General features: G+C 45.0%; 1 protein-coding gene across 3 annotated transcripts in view; it reads right to left on the reverse strand.

The window, feature by feature from the left end:
• Nucleotides 1-16,093, reverse strand: part of USP47 (ubiquitin specific peptidase 47) — a 309,973-nt gene extending 293,880 nt beyond the window's left edge. For all 3 annotated transcript variants that reach the window (XM_030200979.1, XM_030200978.1, XM_030200981.1), the window contains exon 1: nucleotides 15,834-16,093. In XM_030200979.1, the coding sequence (XP_030056839.1) occupies nucleotides 15,834-15,950 (117 nt within the window). In that variant the 5' untranslated portion in view covers nucleotides 15,951-16,093. The remainder of the gene's footprint in view (nucleotides 1-15,833) is intronic.
• Nucleotides 16,094-19,502: the final 3,409 nt, after the last annotated feature.

A 19,502-nucleotide genomic window follows, 5' to 3' on the forward strand; every position in this document is an offset into this window, starting at 1 on the left:
AGTAATAGTCAGGAGAGATCCGGCGGGTGGTTGTCAAGAGGTAAAGTGTTGACAAGTGAGGGTGGTGGATCTTTAAAAGCCTGGCTAAGCTGTGCTGGGGAAAAAAGCCTAGCTAAGCTGAACGGTTTTGAGGCCTTGCTGAAGAGGGCGTTGTTGGGAAGCCTGGCTAGCAGAACTGTGGTTAAAGCCTGACTAGCTGAACTTTGTGGGAAGTCTGGCTAGCCGAGCTGTGTTTGAAGCCTGGCTAGCAGAACTGGGTTTAAAGCCTGACTAGCTGAACTTTGTGGGAAGTCTGGCTAGCCGAGCTGTGTTTGAAGCCTGGCTAGCAGAACTGGGTTTAAAGCCTGACTAGCTGAACTTTGTGGGAAGGCTGGGCTAGCCGAACTGTGTTTGAAGCCTGGCTAGCAGAACTGGGTTTAAAGTCTAACTGGCTGAACTTTGTTTAAAAGACTGGCAAGCACAAACAATAGCAATAATGAGACTGGAACAATCCTTAAAAAAAGCAAAAGCCAGATATATTAAGCAGCAAACTCAGGAACACAAAGACCAGCTTCGAGCAATGCAAGTGACGCTAAATGCCTTACTTCACGATCGAAGCAAGAGATACCTAGCATACCAGAAATTTAAATTTTGCAGGTTTGGAAACAGACCAGGGGCGATGTTAGCAAATTTAGTGTCGGCATGGGGACCACGCAAACCGATAATAGCCCTACAAGATGAGACGGGTCTCCTGCAGAATAAGAGCGAAAGGATAGCCGAGATATTGACAAAATTTTTTTCTAGACTGTATAGTTCACCTGAAGACCCAGAGGAAGGAGAAATACAAAAAATTTTAGAACAGGCAGAGCTCCCGAAATTAACAGACAGTGAGCGAGAAGTCCTAGAAGAACCACTAGAGGCTAGGGAGATACAGGAGGTGGTGAAGTCACTACCACTTGGATCCGCGCCGGGCCCGGACGGGTATACCGGGGAATTTTATAAAATGCTACCACTCTCATTTTACCCTGTTATTAGTGACTACTACGAACAAGTAGTAGGGGAGGGACAGTTCCCACATCACGCAAACACAGCCCTAATCTCCCTGATCTTAAAACCTGGGAGGCCAGAGGACCAGGCCGACTCATATAGGCCCATCTCATTACTCAATGTTGACCTAAAAATACTGGCCAGGATACTAGCAAATCGCCTGGCCGGAATTTTGCCCCGGTTAGTGGGTGAGGAGCAGGTGGGATTTGTTAAGACCAGACAGGCAGCCAAAAACGTGCGCAGACTACTTTTAGCTATGGCGACTGGTCAGCTGACAAAAACCCCTACATCCATAATTGCACTCGATGCTGAAAAAGCATTTGATCAGGTGGGGTGGACATATTTGTTCCAGGTACTGAGGCATATGGGATTTGGGGGCTGGTATTACAGAGCTATAGAATCCCTGTATGCAAACCCGTCTGCTTCGGTGATAGTAAATGGAGTTAAAGCAGAATCATTTGGAATATCCAGAGGCACCAGACAGGGATGCCCCCTATCCCCAACATTATTTATCCTATCATTAGAACCCCTACTGAGGCTTATAAAGAGAGCAGAGGGACTCCCCGGGGTGAAAGTTGGGGGGGATACCATAAAGGCCCTAGCGTTTGCAGATGACCTGATGATAATATCAGCCTGCCCGATGAGCTCATTGGACCAACTGCTGAGCCTAACAAAGGAATTTGGACAAGTCTCTGGTTTCAAGCTAAATGAAAAAAAGTCTCAAATAATGGATGTATATCCGAGTGGAGCCCAGCAGGAGAAGGAAAGTTGCCCCATAGCCAGAGTGGACGGGAAAATTAAATACCTTGGAACCAACATACCGCAAGATCTATCTAAATTATACCAAGAAAATGTCGAGCCCTTGCTTGAGACCACTCGCATAAAACTCCAGTTGTGGGAGAAATACCCGCTGTCCCTTATGGGACGAATTGCTATTTATAACATGATGATAGTGCCAAAGTGGCTCTATAAATTTCAAACCCTTCCACTTTTTCTTAAGAAAGAAGATGAAAAACGCTTGCACCGGTATATACAGCGCTTTTTGTGGAAGGGAAGGAAAGCACGCCTCCCAGTACGGACGCTGCAAATACCTAGAGAATATGGAGGATTGGGATTGCTCAGCATCAGGTATCTTACAATAGCAAGTGGCATGCGACATATTTCTGATTGGTACAGATCAACCTCAGATTTTTCAGCAACAAATCTGGAAACAACATTAACACAGGGAATACATTTCAGTAGCCTGTTACATGTGGGAGGCGGTCAAGCTCCTAAAGTCCTGCAACAATCGCATATAATGCCCACGGCAAGGGCGGTCTGGAAATGGGTTTGCCGCCACCAGCAATTTTCTGGACGAATTACGCCTTTTCAAGCAATTTGCAATAACCCACAATTCCTGCCAGGAACTCTACACCGTAGATTTAACCAATGGCAGCAGAGAGGACTGGTATACTTACATCAGGTCTTGACAGCAGAGGGGAGAACCAGGCCTTTCGTGGAGCTACAGGCCCAGTTTAAATTTGATGAAAGAGATAGATTCCACTACTGGCAATTGAGACATTATATAAGCAGCTTGCCCTGGGAATGCCTCACGGAAGATGTGCAGGAGGAGATTTCCTCAGCCTTTTCATTTAAGGCACAGGGCAGAGTGTCATTGACAATGCATCACAGACATTTAAGAGACATGACAGAGGAAATAGATTATGTAGCTCTGGCCCAGGCGTGGACGGAGGAGTTACAAATGACCTTAACGCCTCAGATACTACAGGAATACATTTATTCGACGCAAAAATCATCAAAGATGGTCCAATACTGTGAAATGGAATACAAATTTGCATTAAGAACTTACATTCCACCAAGAAGAGCCTTCCATATGGGCATCTCTCCAGATGGAGCTTGCCCAAAGTGCGGGACGCAGGGCGCGACACTAGGACACATGTTCTGGACTTGCTCGAAAATACAAAGATTTTGGACCAGAGTAATACAAATGACATCCAGTATTTGGGGCGCCACATGGAAGAAAGGGCCACTGTTGCTGTTTGGAAGACCAAGGATAGTTCAACCAACTACAGCAGGCTTTAAGGGATTTACTTGTAGAGCTGTACTGGCAGCGAAAAAACTTATTCTCACAGAGTGGATTACAAACAAAGAACCGACTCTGCAGAAGTGGCGTGAGTTGTTAATGGACTACATGAAATTCGAAAAGAGATTAGCAGAATATAGAGGAGAACGGAGATTCACAGACAAAGACTTTTATAGACTATGGACCCCATTTTGGCAATCAATACCCCCAGGGGGTAGAGGACATATTCTAAATATGTGAGAAATGGTCAATGCTTAAATCAAGCAAAGTAATCTTTATTTAAAAGGAACGAGGGCGGGAGATGGGAGGAGGGGAGGGGGGATAGAGATGGGGGTAGAGAGGGTGGAAGGGGGGGGGGTAAGTTTTCAAGAGTTCAAATTTAAAGTTTGTGACTACACAGAATATTGTACTGAGACTGGGAAGGGGTAATTATCCTTAACCAGGCCGGTGTATAACTTATAGAATAGATTTACGTTGGAGAGAGAGAAGATGTTGATAAAGGTTTTACTGTAATCACATGCAAATAATAAACAAATTTACAAATAAAAGACTGGCAAGCGGAACTGTGTTGCACCGCCTTGCTAGCAGAACTGTGTGGCAGTGAGAGCGAACTGCACGGACGAGTGTGGAGTCGGAAGCGGACAGCACGGATAAGTGAAAGAGACAACTACGTGGCCGGGAGGAGCGGCTGACAACCCATACTGTGCTGAGTCCCGCCCTCCTCCCGCATTAAGCAATTTGTGCAAGAACTTTTATTGCCAGTGCAATAAAAGTTCTGGCACAAATTGCTTAATGCGGGAGGAGGGCGGGACACACACTAACCGCTTAGCACACCTTAGTAAATATGCCCAATAATTTAAGAACTTTGTGAAAATAAATAATAATAATAGTATTCTATACTAGAATACTATAGGAAGACTGACTTTACATTTGCTCAAAATTCACTTTGGAAGCAATCCTTAGGCTTCTGGACCTTTTCTACAATGTTTTTTGCCTCTGCACTGCACAAACTCTGGAAATGTGCGTGCTACTTTGGCCCCATGAACATTCAAGGGATGAAACGGCTGGCACTCAATTTCCTTTCTAAAGTCTGTTTACTAAACCACACTAGCAGTTAACAAGGCCCCTAGCTCTTACCCTGCACTAATTTCCAAATTAACGTTAAAATGTCAGAGGGTGGAGAATGTACCTCACAGATTAATGGATTGGTAGTTACCGTGTGTTGACTATTAATGCAGCAGATAAGGTGAAATACCTATTCAAGTGGCATTATTTACTAATCAGTTAAGAGAGACGTTCTTTACTAATCATTAATTGGCAAAATGTTGGGAACATCCCCAACATGGAAGCTCTGAAGTTCCCATGCTTTCATTTTGGCCATAGACTTGCGGTAACTGCAAAAACCTTACCTCAAATTAATAATAGGCCCAAAAGCAGCCAGTATGTAACACGTTACAGAAAGAATCATTGTGGCTTGGCAAAAACCACCAGCTCAGAGTGGCAGATATTTCTTTTAAAGTTTATAATTCTACTGAAAGCCCAAATGTATCATCAGAGAGTTAAATACACATACTACTACTACAAGTACTACTACTCCTACTCCTCCCATTACTACTACTCATTGCTATAGCACTATTAGACATACGCAGCGCTGTACACTGGACATAAAGAGACAGTCCCTACTTGACAGAACTTACAATCTAATTAGGACAAACACAATAAATAAGAGATAAGGGATAAGGGAATTACTAATGTGGAAATGATAAAACATGGGTACTGAACAAGTGAGTAAGGGTTTCGAAGTTAAAAGCAGCATCAAAAAAGTAAGCTTTTAGCCAGGGCCGGTCTTAGCAAGTGCGGGCCCCTATGCAGACCAATCTGATGGGGTCCCATCCTAGCCCCACCCCCACCCTAGCTCCAGCGCCGGTCACCCCGCCCTCTGAGCTCCCGGCCCATCCCCAGGGCTCCCCAGCTCCAGGGCTGGGCTCCCCAGCTCCCTCCCTCCCAGCTCCAAGGCCCCCCTTACTCCCTCCCTCCCAGCTCCAAGGCCGGCTGGCCGGTCTCTCTCCCACCCACCAGTTCCAAGGCCCCCCTCCCTCCCCGCTCCAAGGCCTGTCTCTCTCTCTCTCTCCCTCCCACCAGCTCCAAGGCCCCCCACCCAGCTCCAAGGCCCCCCTCCCTCAGAATTTTAAAAGTTACCTCGTCGTCGACGTCGGAGCGGCCGGCACGTCGCAGCAACCGTGAAAAGTGTGCGAGCTGCTGGGCGGCGCTTCGGGAGCCTTCCTTTCCCTTCCCTCGTTCAGCTCTGGTCCCGCTCTTGTTTTGAGGGTGGGACCAGAGCTGAACGAGTGAAGGGAAAGGAAGGCTCCCGAAGCGCCGCCCAGCAGCTCGCACACTTTTCACGGCTGCTGCTACCTGCTGGCCACTCCGACGTTGGTGACGAGTTAACTTAAAATTCAGAGGGCTGGGGGACTGGAGCTTGGGCAGTCGGGGCGACTTCAGGCACGCCGCGCAGGGCCCCCTTGAGTGCGAGGCCCTATGCGGTCGCCTCACCCTAAGACCGGCCCTGCTTTTAGCTTAGATTTGAAGACGGTCAGAGATGGAGCCTGACGTACCGGCTCAGGAAGTCTATTTCAGGCACATGGTGCAGCAAGATAAAAGGAACGGAGTCTGGAGTTAGCAGTGGAGGAGAAGGGGGCAGATAAGAGAGATTTACCCAGTGAACGGAGTTTCCAGGGAGGAGTGTAGGGAGAGATAAGAGTGGAGAGGTACTGAGGAGCTGCAGAGTGAATGAACTTGTAAGTCAATAAGAGGAGTTTGAACTGTATGCGGAAACGGATAGGGAGCCAATGAAGTGACTTGAGGAGGGGGCTAATATGAGCATAGCGACACTGGCAGAACATAAGTCGTGCAGCAGAATTTTGAACAGATTGAAGAGGAGAAAGATGGCTAAGTGGAAGACCTGCGAGAAGCAAGTCACAATAGTCTAAGCGAGAGGTGATAAGAATGTGGATAAGGGTTCTGGTAGTGTGCTCAGAAAAGAAAGGAGAGGACAAATTTTGGTGATATTATAGAGAAAGAAACAACAGGTTTTAAAGTCTGTTGAATATGTGCTGAGAAGGAAAGAGTGATAGATAATAAGGGGAGAGGTTGGTTTAGGGGGAAAGATAAGAAGCTCAGTTTTGGTCATGTTTAGTTTCAGATGGCGGTGAGACATCCAGGCAGCAATGTCAGACAGGCAGGCTGATACTTTGGCCTGAATTCCTGCTGAGATTTCTGGTGTGGAGAGGTAGATCTGGGAGTCATCAGAATAAAGGTGATACTGAAAACCATGGGATGAGATCAGAGTACCAAGGGAAGAAGTATAGATGGAGAAAAGAAGAGGTCCCAGGACAGATCACCGAGGTACACCAACTGATAGTGGGATAGAAGTGGAGGAGGATCCACCAGAGTATACACTAAAAGTACAATGGGAGAGATAAGAAGAAAACCAGGAAAAACAGAGCCCTGAAATCCAACTGAGGACAGCATATCAAAAAGTAGGTGGTGATCAACAGTGTCAAAAGCAGCAGATAGATCGAGAAGGATGAGGATAGAATAGAGACCTTTGGATCTGGCCAGGAACAGGTCATTGGAGACTTTAGCAAGCGCTGTTTCAGTTGAATGAAGAGGGTGAAAGCCAGATTGAAGTAGATCAAGAATAGTTGAGATGAAAGAAAGTCAAGACAATGGCGGTGAACAGCTCATTCAAGTATCTTGGATAGCAAAGGGAGGAGGGAGAATGGGCAATAGTTGAAAGGACAGGTAGGGTCCAATTAAGAATTAAGGAGTGGTGTGACTATGGCATGTTTGAAGGAATCAGGAAGAGTCACAGCGGAAAGTGAAAGATAGATAGAGGATATGACAGATAAAAGGGGTAACAGTAAGAGAGATAGTGCTAAGTAGATGGGTGGGAATAGGATCAGAGGAACAGGTAGCTAGTTTCAAGGAGGAAAGAAAATGTGCAGTTTCTCCTTCAGTGATTTCATAAAAGGAAGAAAAGGAGGCAGGGGTTGAAGGAGAGTTGAGAGAATGGACTAAAGGAAGGAGAGGTGGAGGTGACTTGGTTGAGAATTCAAGTTTAATCTTATGAACCTTATCATGTAAGTACTCAACCAGAGTCTGGGGAGAAAGGGGAGTGAAGGCACTTTGAGGAGACAGTTCAAAAAGGCAAAGAGATATCGAGGGTTTGAGCCAAGAGAAAATGTCAACTGGATGTAGTAGTCCTGTTTGGCAAGTAAAAGAGCAGACTGACAAAGGGGTTGATTCTCAAAAGCTCTTGGTAGAGTTCTCAAAGTTCTTATGTAAGATGACACAGTTAAAAGAAATTAAAGGTCATCAATAATAACTAGAGGACCTACGTGGATGAAAGAAAAAAAATAAACGTCAGATCCTTTTTGCTCATTTTCCTGCCAATACCCGCATAAAACCCATCTTGATCTATTACTGAAAAGGTGTGAGTTACGCCGAAAACTACCACTGCCAACAGAAGGGCCACCCCTGACCTGCAAGAAGAATGGAAAAACTCCAAAATGGCCAGAGTTCACCCTGAGAGAAATCCCGACAGCGCATGCACTTACAGAAAGGAAAGGCCTGAGTAACAAAAAAGGGTGCAGCAAGAGGGAGAGTCACAGCTCTCAAAAAACGAAATATATAGCAAACCTTACAGGAATGATGAAGTCTAAGAGTGGAGGTTGTTCCCCCCCCCCCCCTCACCCCCAGAGGAAAGGAGAACACCAGCCCCCTCAAAGGGCAGGGGGTGGGGAGGGACCTGGCACCACCAGGTGTACCCTGGTCCCCGACAGGCTATTGCAGTAGCAACATGCTATAATCCTCAGCTCAACTAAGTCTGAGGGAACAGGCTAGGAGCCAGAATCAAACCAGACCTGCACAGGATATGTCCACCCACCTGCTGAGATAGAGAAAATACTTTTAAGGTGGATGCACAGGTCCAATTCACCTTTCCAATTCAAATCAACCCGTCAAAACAAATGAATAAATAACTCCAAAACAAACAAATAACGGCTAGAGCTACAACTACATCCTCCTCATCAATTCTATTAATAAACTCTTGAATAATCACATGAACTATATATGTCACAAAACTCTTGAATAAGCACACAAACTACAGATGCCCCCCCCCCCCCCCCCCACACACACACTGCAAAGCATGATTGTAACTCCACCAAACTGTAAACTATAAGCCACTTTGAACCAAAAATTGTTTTTGGATGATAGTGGGATATAAGAATGCATAACTAAATAAATAAAATCCATACCAATGCTAATTTTTATTAAACGGTCCCCTGCATGTTATGGCAGCAGACAGTTGAAAAGGGCCCCCTCCCTGAGACACCTAAACCCTGCAAAGTCCCCCCCCTTTTATCCCCACTCTGTCTCAGTGTTAAAAACATGTTTCCCCACCCTGGAAAGACCCTTTCACGCACCAGTCGCCTGCTCCCCCACGGTTTATCCCAAAGATTGCAATCCCAGTGGGAGAGGTGAGGGATGGCAGAAAAAATCCCCACTTGCTACTGTCTTGGGGACTGCCATTCTGAGAAATTACATAGGGGCTCATTTTCAAAGCACTTATACTTACAAAGTTTCATAGGTTACTATGCAACTTTATAAGTCTAACTGCTTTGAAAATACACCCCTATGTAACTTTGTAAGTCTAAGTACTTTGAAAATACGCCTCATAGTAACAAAGTAGATGAGGGCTATTACACACTGCCCTGTAAGGTGGTTAGGGTTGAAACTGTCACTCCAAACAGGTTATTATTGGAAAGGGAGAGGGTGATAACCTGCATTAAGTAGCAGTTAAAACCCTAACCACCTTAATGAGCAGATTATACAGTGGTGGAAATAAGTATTTGATCCCTTGCTGATTTTGTAAGTTTGCCCACTGACAAAGACATGAGCAGCCCATAATTGAAGGGTAGGTTATTGGTAACAGTGAGAGATAGCACATCACAAATTAAATCCGGAAAATCACATTGTGGAAAGTATATGAATTTATTTGCATTCTGCAGAGGGAAATAAGTATTTGATCCCCCACCAACCAGTAAGAGATCTGGCCCCTACAGACCAGGTAGATGCTCCAAATCAACTCGTTACCTGCATGACAGACAGCTGTCGGCAATGGTCACCTGTATTAAAGACACCTGTCCACAGACTCAGTGAATCAGTCAGACTCTAACCTCTACAAAATGGCCAAGAGCAAGGAGCTGTCTAAGGATGTCAGGGACAAGATCATACACCTGCACAAGGCTGGAATGGGCTACAAAACCATCAGTAAGACGCTGGGCGAGAAGGAGACAACTGTTGGTGCCATAGTAAGAAAATGGAAGAAGTACAAAATGACTGTCAATCGACAAAGATCTGGGGCTCCACGCAAAATCTCACCTCGTGGGGTATCCTTGATCATGAGGAAGGTTAGAAATCAGCCTACAACTACAAGGGGGGAACTTGTCAATGATCTCAAGGCAGCTGGGACCACTGTCACCACGAAAACCATTGGTAACACATTACGACATAACGGATTGCAATCCTGCAGTGCCCGCAAGGTCCCCCTGCTCCGGAAGGCACATGTGACGGCCCGTCTGAAGTTTGCCAGTGAACACCTGGATGATGCCGAGAGTGATTGGGAGAAGGTGCTGTGGTCAGATGAGACAAAAATTGAGCTCTTTGGCATGAACTCAACTCGCCGTGTTTGGAGAAAGAGAAATGCTGCCTATGACCCAAAGAACACCGTCCCCACTGTCAAGCATGGAGGTGGAAATGTTATGTTTTGGGGGTGTTTCTCTGCTAAGGGCACAGGACTACTTCACCGCATCAATGGGAGAATGGATGGGGCCATGTACCGTACAATTCTGAGTGACAACCTCCTTCCCTCCGCCAGGGCCTTAAAAATGGGTCGTGGCTGGGTCTTCCAGCACGACAATGACCCAAAACATACAGCCAAGGCAACAAAGGAGTGGCTCAGGAAGAAGCACATTAGGGTCATGGAGTGGCCTAGCCAGTCACCAGACCTTAATCCCATTGAAAACTTATGGAGGGAGCTGAAGCTGCGAGTTGCCAAGCGACAGCCCAGAACTCTTAATGATTTAGAGATGATCTGCAAAGAGGAGTGGACCAAAATTCCTCCTGACATGTGTGCAAACCTCATCATCAACTACAGAAGACGTCTGACCGCTGTGCTTGCCAACAAGGGTTTTGCCACCAAGTATTAGGTCTTGTTTGCCAGAGGGATTAAATACTTATTTCCCTCTGCAGAATGCAAATAAATTCATATACTTTCCACAATGTGATTTTCCGGATTTAATTTGTGATGTGCTATCTCTCACTGTTACCAATAACCTACCCTTCAATTATGGGCTGCCCATGTCTTTGTCAGTGGGCAAACTTACAAAATCAGCAAGGGATCAAATACTTATTTCCACCACTGTATGGGCCACTTTGAAATGCAATCCGGAATCAGGAGATGCTCTTTGAGCTACCATTAAAAAAAAAAAAATTGACGAACATGATGAACTCCTACGCCATACTGGACTGCAACCTTTGAGGTAAGTCCTGAAGTGGGTGGACGGGACTGAGCTTGTGAGAGCTGTATGTGTTTTCACAGTGAGCCCTTGAGCAGGGATAGAGAGAGGGGAAGTTCATTGGGTATTCGCATAAAAAAAACCCACAGGAAATAAGGTCAATGACTCTGAATTATAGTTATGTCATGCAAGGTTCCACATTAGGAGTCACCAACCAGGAAAGGGATCTAGGCGTCATCGTCGATAATACGTTGAAACCCTGCTCAGTGTGTGGCGGCAGCAGCTAAGAAAGCAAATAGAACATTAGGTATTATTAGGAAAGCAATGGAAAACAAAAATGAGGATGTTAAAATGCCTTTGTATTGATCCATGGTGCGACCACACCTCGAACACAGTGTGCAATTCTGGTCACCGCATCTCAAAAAAGATATAGTGGAATTAGAAAAGGTACAGAGACGGGCAATGATAAAGGGGATAGGATGAATTCCCTATAAGGAAAAGCTAAAGCAGGGCTCTTCAGCTTGGAGAAGACAGCTGAGGGAAGATATGATAGAGGTCTATAAAATGAAATGGAATGGGAAAATGTGAATCGCTTATTTACTCTTTCCAAAAATGCCAGGACTAGGGGGCATACAATGGCGCTACAAAGTAGTAAATTTAAAACGATTCAGAGAAAATATTTCTTCACTCAACGTGTAATTAAACTCTGGAATTCGTTGCCATAGACCGTAATAAAAGCGGTTAACTTTGTGAGGTTTAAAAAAGGTTTGGATGGCTTCCTAAAGAAAAAGTCCATAGACCATTATTAAAATGGGGAAAATCCACTGCTTATTTCTAGAATAAGCTGCATAAAATATATTGTACTGTTTGGGGATCTTGCCAGGTACTTGTGACCTGGATTGGCCACTGTTGGAAACAGGATGCTGGGCTTCACGAACCTTTGGTGTGTCCCAGTATGGCAATTCTTACGTTGTGAAGAAGAGTGAGGTAGTCTCTTGACATGGGACCAGCAGCTTTTTTTAAATACATGCCGCTACTATGTGAAAAGGATGGGGGGGTAAGAGGTATAGTTTTGCACTGCAAAAAATACAGAATGCAAAGCTTTTTTTCCATGGTCATTTTCACAAATTTCATGAGTAGTACACTACATGCAAAAGTTTATTACTTCTTTTGCAAAGTCACTTTGTACTTTAGTATATCAGCCTCAAAGAGAACAGATGTGTTTATTTATAACTAGCCCTCATTAGACTTGTTCAAGTACTACAATTCATAACAAATGGAACACTAATCATAATTGTCTTCTAAATAGTTCAAAGCATGTACTGGATCATTCATTAAATGCATGATAACGCCGTTAACACACATTCTTTGCCATGAGGCCCACTTTATTTAGTGGACTCTGTGGCAGAACACATTAACAGTGTTAGTGTGAATGCTGTTATTAATTTACTATCAGGGTCATTTACTATTTAAGTCCTGAACCACGTTTTTTTTTATGTCGACTACTGAAAAGAATGCAAGAATTTTAATCATGCTTTATAACTGTGTCAGCTCAGTGTTTTCAGTTTTAAGAATTCTATTTTTACACCATATTATCATGAAACAAAAAGGTATTATTATACCTTGTATTCCCAAAAATCTATATAAGAAACCCTTACTATAACCGTGCCGGCTATGACAGAAATCCAATAGAAGCTCACTTTATTTACTAGTCTACTGGTCTTCACTCCCAGACTAAAGGCCATCAAACAAGTCAGGTTTTCAAGATGTCCCTAATTAATATGCAAGAGAGCGATTTGCAAGCCTGTTATCTCCACTACATCCAAATCTCTCTCATGCATATTCATTAGTGGTATCCTGAAAACTTGACCTGTTGGCAGTCCTTGATGAGTCAGAGTGAAGACCAAGGTACTAGTCAATAACAAGTATTCTAGGTCAACAACAGCATAAAAGTAAACACACTGTGCATACAGCTTAATACAATTTCAGTCAGAAGCTGGAAAAACCTACATCATCAATTCTGTAGTTGACTGCCTGTGCCAGGGATTCCCAAACCTGGACTGGCAGAACCCCAATCTTTCATGTTTTCAAGATATCCACAATGAATATTCATGAGATCGATTTGCATACACTGCTTCCATTGCATGCAGATTTCTCTCATGCAGATTCGTTGTGGCTATCTTGAAAACCTGACAGGCTGAGTTTCCAGGTTTGGGAATCAGTGGACTATGCAATGAGCTGAACCACAATCAAAACCGGCAAAATACCACATTTTTAGCATGATATATCACTTTAGTCCATCCCAACACAGATTCTTGTTGAGCAGGGCTTCAGAAAGAGAAGACCTGGTTAAAAAAAGAAAAAAAGGGAGATATAGGTCCACCTCTCTGGTGAGCACACTGGATTGGATGTTTATTGAAAAAAGCTTAGTATAGAGGTAGCCAGAATGACAAGCCACAGCAACAATATTTACTGTAGGTCCTCAAGCCCAAAACTATTACTGAAAAGTTATTTACTACTACTATTAAACATTTCTATAGCGCTACTAGACTTACGCAGCGCTGTACAAATTAACATGAAAAGACAGTCCCTGCTCAACAGAGCTTACAATCTAAATTGGACAGACGAACAGAGAGCTAGGGGCGGGGAAATTGCAGTGGTAGGGGTGATAAGTGAGGGTGTTGAGTAAAATATTTGTCTGTAAAACACAGTATTTCAAACTAACAGGTCCTTTTACTAAGTGGCGATAAGCTCTAACACGTGCTTCCCACGCAGTAACAAGCACTACTGTAGGGCGCACTCAGGCATGCCATGCTAAGTTTGGTATCTGTGCATGCTTCCCACATGCTAAAGAATACCTATTTTTTTAGCACTAGGGGCGTGTTGGGGGGTGGAGAGTAAGTGTACCCAGTGCTAATCGGTTGGTGCAGCCACACTGCCGCACAATTGATTAGCGCATGGTTAGTGCAGAAGCACTTGTCACCTTGTAAACAGGTATCAGTAGGGCTCCCACACTAATGGACACATACTAATTAGGAAATTAACATGTGGCCATTAACTGAAGAAATGGAAAATGCGGCCATTTTACAGCTGTGCTAAAAGTGGCCTCAGCACGCAGGGAATCCCATGCACTGGTCATAGCGCAGACCAATTTTTAGCACAGCTTAGAAAGGGCCCCTAAGTTAAGAGTTCCTTCAGTAAAGAACAGGTGGCTAGAATGAACAACTGTTTTCAGTGATTACCAGTAAAGTAAAATGCAAAGCTCAAAAAAAAGATTTTTAGGAAGTTGGCTTCAGATAGTAAGACTCCTGAAAGACTCACCACTAACCCTGTCAGATACCTTATTGCATATAGCATGTGTAAAATGCACCAAACTATACAAATATAAGAATTACAAGGAGACAATCCAACATTTTCAAAACTTTAAAATTGATTTTTTAAAATGTAAACACATAAAGCCCTATTTACTAAGGTGCGCTAGCATTTTTAGCACGCGCTAAGAGACCCATATATTCCAATGGGTGGCTCTAGCGTTAGCGTGCGCTAAAAATGCTAGCACGCCTATAGTGCAGCTTAGTAAACAGGACCCATATTCTAAAAGTTCTTCTGTTTACTTTTTATACTTGCATAGGCTCCAAAAATAAGCTTTGCACTTGCCCACAAAAATAAGATTATTTTCCCTCAAATTCAAAGACATAACTAACTCAAAATTACTGGTTTTATGCCAAGACCTCCTTTTCTTCTGTTTAAAGAGATGTTCTCATATTGTTTATATAAATGGTGCATACTAATAGAACCACCTCCACCTACTCTTTACATATATCTATCTACTAAGTGTTGGATTTCTTTCAAAAAATGCACCTAATAAGTCTCCTTGAAGTTACACTGGATCATCTCTTAAATTCATAAAGCACTAGACAGGCCACGCAGGGGTTGAAAGTCCATCACAAAATAGTTTTGTTCAATAATTTTAAAAGTGATATACAATACTGAAATAAATGCCAACTTTTCAATTTATCACTATATGAAGAGCCACGTTCACATCAAGTTGCTCACTTACCAGAATAAATGTAATTGAAGTAAAATAAAGTAGTATTACGGTGGGGGAAAATGTATGTAAGGCAGTAAACTGGGCTATTTTCCTGGGGTTGAATAAGATTTACTGTAACACTGCAAATTCCCCACTTTTCTTTTAAGCTATAAGAGTATCATGAAGAAAACAGTGAATAAAACATAGCTATGGATTTAAAAATAAAATTTCCACACAGTACATAAGTTACAATGCAGCTTCTATTTTGGCTTTAAGCACCAAAGAAAAGAGAATTATATTCAAAGTTAAAACCTTAAAAACCTTCGTAAGTACTAGTGAAGCTGAACAGGAGAACAAAAATGACGACCAAAACGACAAAATCGGTGTGCGTTACACGATACGACCATTCTCAATTCAAGATCTCACAAGAAAATATGGCCATGAATCAAAATATTAAACTTAAGTAAAAGTAAACAAAATACAATGATCTTGCAAAATTGAATCCTACACACGTCACTCGGGCCTACAGTAGTTCCCATGAAATGGTAAAGCGAATCCTTCCGAATGTTCCGTGTCACCGTGTAAAGTCCGAGCTGTCAGACTTCTCTGGTTTTCAACACCAGCAGAATCGATTATATTATTCCTAATGCGGTATACTAGCAGGAAGAATCCACACACAAACACCCCCCTGTCCCCTCCAAAACACTAGACTTGAATTTCATTTTCACTTTTTTGAGAAGCTCTTCCCAGACGTCAGCTGCACCTGTCATCGGAGCAGGCTATGTTTTCCCACATTCCAGGCAACCTGTACCCAACCAGGAAGCCAACAGGCGCCTCCCTTGGTCGCGCAGGCTGAACCCTCACATCCCCTGTGACACTTTATTTGTATCGGTATTTATTCTTAAGTGATAACTCAAAGAGCGAGCCTCGTAGTTCGCAAGGCAACACGTCATTAGTCAAGGAGCAGCAGGGTCATATTTACCAGGCAGACCGTCCAGTGCTGACCGCTCGGCCATAGCTCATGATTACTAGAAAGAATAGCGCATTTTAATGGTCGGTATTCTCATGTGCGTGGCTTACTGTGGACCAGGGCCCTCTCGCCCACCTCCCTCACCTCTCTGGGTACGAGGTGGCTCTTCTCCTCGCCGGGCACCATCTCTCCCGCCGCGCACACTGGGGAGAGAAGGGGATTCCGCTCGAGCCGTGGGTCAACAGCGGAGCACGGGCACATCCATCCTTCCCAAAGGCACGAAATAATAAAGCAGATTAGAGAAAGAAACAGCAACCAAAGCTTAAAAATCAAAATACGGCACAGCCGTCGCAGTGACAGCCTGCGCGCATAAGAGACACCGCCACAGGCGATCAATGGAAAAATGGCTGCCTCCCGTCTCGCGAGAGCGGGGTCCCCGGCTGACGTCATTTCCTCTCCGCTCGAGGAGGAGGAGGACTGGAGGAGGCTGGTGCTGGCCTGGCCTGGCTGGCTACTCTATACCTGCGAGGTGGAACTTGGAAGTTCTATCTAGACTAGTGGCAAGTTAGGGTTATGATAGGGCGACTCGGAGGAGCTGGAAGATACATTCCGTCGAATCCACGACCGTGACACCCGACAGAATGGAACAAGCTCCAGTAGCACTGGTTTAGTTTGACACGTGCATTCCAGCGTGTCTTTAGGTCAGGGCCGGATTCAAAAGTCCAATTAGAGAATGACACGAGCGCTGTCTGATCAGCACAAGCCTAACAGTTATGCTTTTAAATATCAGCGGATTCTCTTGGCAACTATCTTTTTATAAATCACAAACAATACAGAACAAGAATCAACAAAACCCTTGTCTCCCCTTTAATCTCACAAATATCCCTTCACTAATGGGAAAGCTGAACAAGCCAAATTACTGCAGAATGCTACCTTGAAAATTCATGCTAACACACACAACACAAATGCCAGATACAGAATAGTTGAACAAAAATGATAAACCACAAATGTTTCTCTACCAGCTTCCGGTCGAGGAGTGGTGGTTGTATTTCTTATACCTTTCTGTACCAATGCTTACTATTGGCGTCTGCTTCAGTGTCCTCAGATTGAGCTTTGTCTCATTGCATTCTCAAGGTATTTTTTGGATACTGTTTCATTTTTAAGACCCCTGATGCAGGCAGTTCTGCTGAAACACCATGTTGGGTCTGCTGAATAAAATTTGAGTTGATGCCCCTTTTCTTGAAGGCTCCTTTTACTTTTGTGCTCTTATATGAGTATACTTTGGTTTCCCTGTCCGGTGTTTCTTCTTTTTTCTTGTTTCCAAAATATAAAGATAACATATGCCAGGAATGGTGTTAAGGGAGTAGTGGCGTTTGTAGGGCGGCTGACACCCGGGGTGGATTGCAGATGCACCCTCCCCCCCCTGGCGAAGTGACACCTCCTCCCCCCCCCCCCCGGTGAAACGACACCTCCCCCCGGGTGCATTTTTACCTGCTGGGGGGTGCCGTGCGCCTGTTCTGGGGCAGAGGGAGCACAGAATGAGTGGAGCAGACAGGTGCGTGGCACCCCCCCCCCCCAGCAGCGTGCACCCTGGGCAGACCGCACCCACCGCCCCCCCCCCCCCCCTAGGAATGCCACTGCAACTTGGGCAATTGCCCCCTGGCCAGAAAGAACCATAAGCTTACTAGAAGCTGAAGAAGGCATGACCTGTTAGTGGGCTTTGCGTCCGCTCCCAAATTTCTGCCCTGAGCCCCAGCCATATCTAACACCAGCTCTGGCAGGATAAGTAGTATTGCCATTCTAGGACAGACCAAAGGTCCATCAAGCCCAACATCCTGTTTCCAACAGTGGCCAATCCAGATTACAAGTACCTGGCAAGATCCTAAAACAGTACAATACATTTTATGCAGTTAGAGTGTCACAAGATTTACCATTAGTGTGTTTTTGTTTACCAGGTCCAGCAATGGTATTCTTTGCCTGTTTGCCCCGCCATTTGTTAGTTTAGCCTTTGCATATTGAAGCCTTCTTTATTATATCAGCAAGAGGTTTTACCGACTCCTGAAACAGGCTTCTGTAAGCTGTTACAGCTCCGGTATACCAAAAATGACACAAACCAAATTAGCATACATACCAGGAATTAGGAGAACAGTCTTGCCAAATCTGAAACACAGTATGCTATCAAAATCTCAGAACCTAACAACGAGATCCTGATTAAGACACTTGGCCTTGCAGTCACAGATGCAGAACAGAGATAGCCCCTCAATTCTTCAAAAATTAACCTGAAATCCTAAGAAGCTAGACTCTGCATGCAGCACAATACCAGAAAAACAGAAAGAAACACATTGCTATACATTGCAAAATAAGCAGATGTAAATTTTCAAATTCGATATATTGCTAACACTAAAATGAAAACAAAACGATGTCTACCTTTGTTGTCTGGTGACTTTGTTTTTCTGATCATGTCGATCCCAGTCTCTGATTCTGCTGCTCTCATCTGTTCTCTTAACTCCCATTTCCATATCATCAAGCTGATCAATCCATAGACTGGTGGGTTGTGTCCATCTACCAGCAGGTGGAGATAGAGAGCAAACTTTTGCCTCCCTATATGTGGTCATGTGCTGCCGGAAACTCCTCAGTATGTTCTCTATCTCAGCAGGTGGTGGTCACACACAGCAGCAGCTCTGGCTAGGCCTCCAAGCCTAATCCTTAGGTTTTGTTGAGGCCTGGGGTTGAGGGCTCTTTTGAGCAAGTGCAAACCTGGTGGTGCCAGGTCCCTCCTTTTCTCCCCCCTCCCGCTGGCTCCGTTAAAAAAAAAAAATAAATAAAAATAAAATATTAAACGTCCTTAAAGGCGTTTATTTCGACGTTTATTTAAACGTTCATTGCAGCTACTCACTGGGACACCAGGTCGTTACAGCTCGGAGCGGCAAGCAGGTAATTTTTACCTTTTTATAGCGGGCAGGGGGTTCCCCGATTCTTCTCCTCGTGGCATATGGCGTCGGAGGGCGAGGGCGCAAAGGGTCGCTCCCCGGATCGCTTGAGCGCTTCTAGAGGGGATGCGGGGGTATTAAAGCCTGATTCGCCCTTGTTGGGTGACAGTTTCGTGACCGATGAATGTCCCGGTCCTTCCTCCGGCGTGGCGGTTTTTCCCGCCATAAACGCCCATCCCCCGCTCCTCGCCTCCGCCATCTTGGCCGGCCACGCGGCTCGGACGGCTTCTTCTTGGGCCGCCCTTGAGGTTGGAGACATTAATGCCATGAACGCCCTTAATTTGGGCGACGGCACAAAAGCGGCTAAAGTTAAGCGCCGTTCTTCCCGCGCGGCTCCTTCGCGGAGTGTCGCGCCGGACGCCATTTTGGATGCGCAGCATGTCTCTCCCCCGCTCTTGCGAGCGCCGGTTGAGGGTGCGTCTAGGGCTGTGGCCCAGGCTGCGGAAGTGCACAGTCGGGGGGGTTTCTCCCCCGAGTTTGTTTTGCTGCTGCATCAGGCCTTCCTCATGCAAAACGCTGCCCCTGCTCCCTCGTCTGGTAAAGAGGTTGAGGTTCCCAGAGGTAAACGCCCTCGGGTTGATTCAGGCCTTGGAGGACTTTGTCTCCTCCGATGTAGATGAGGGCAGCATGTCTGAGGTCTCCCAACGGTCCTTTGCGGATTCCTTGGAGGAGACGGATTCCCGCTCGGATGGAGCGGATGACCCCTCTGCAGCGCGGCTTTTTAGCCCAGAGGATTTGCCCAACCTGTTCATACAGGCCATGGACACTTTGAAGATTTCCTCTCCGGAGGACGTCTCTCCCTCAGCCCCTGTTGGCTCTGCCA

The sequence above is a fragment of the Microcaecilia unicolor genome, chromosome 4 (genome assembly GCF_901765095.1).
Source record: "Microcaecilia unicolor chromosome 4, aMicUni1.1, whole genome shotgun sequence".
NCBI lineage: Eukaryota > Metazoa > Chordata > Amphibia > Gymnophiona > Siphonopidae > Microcaecilia > Microcaecilia unicolor.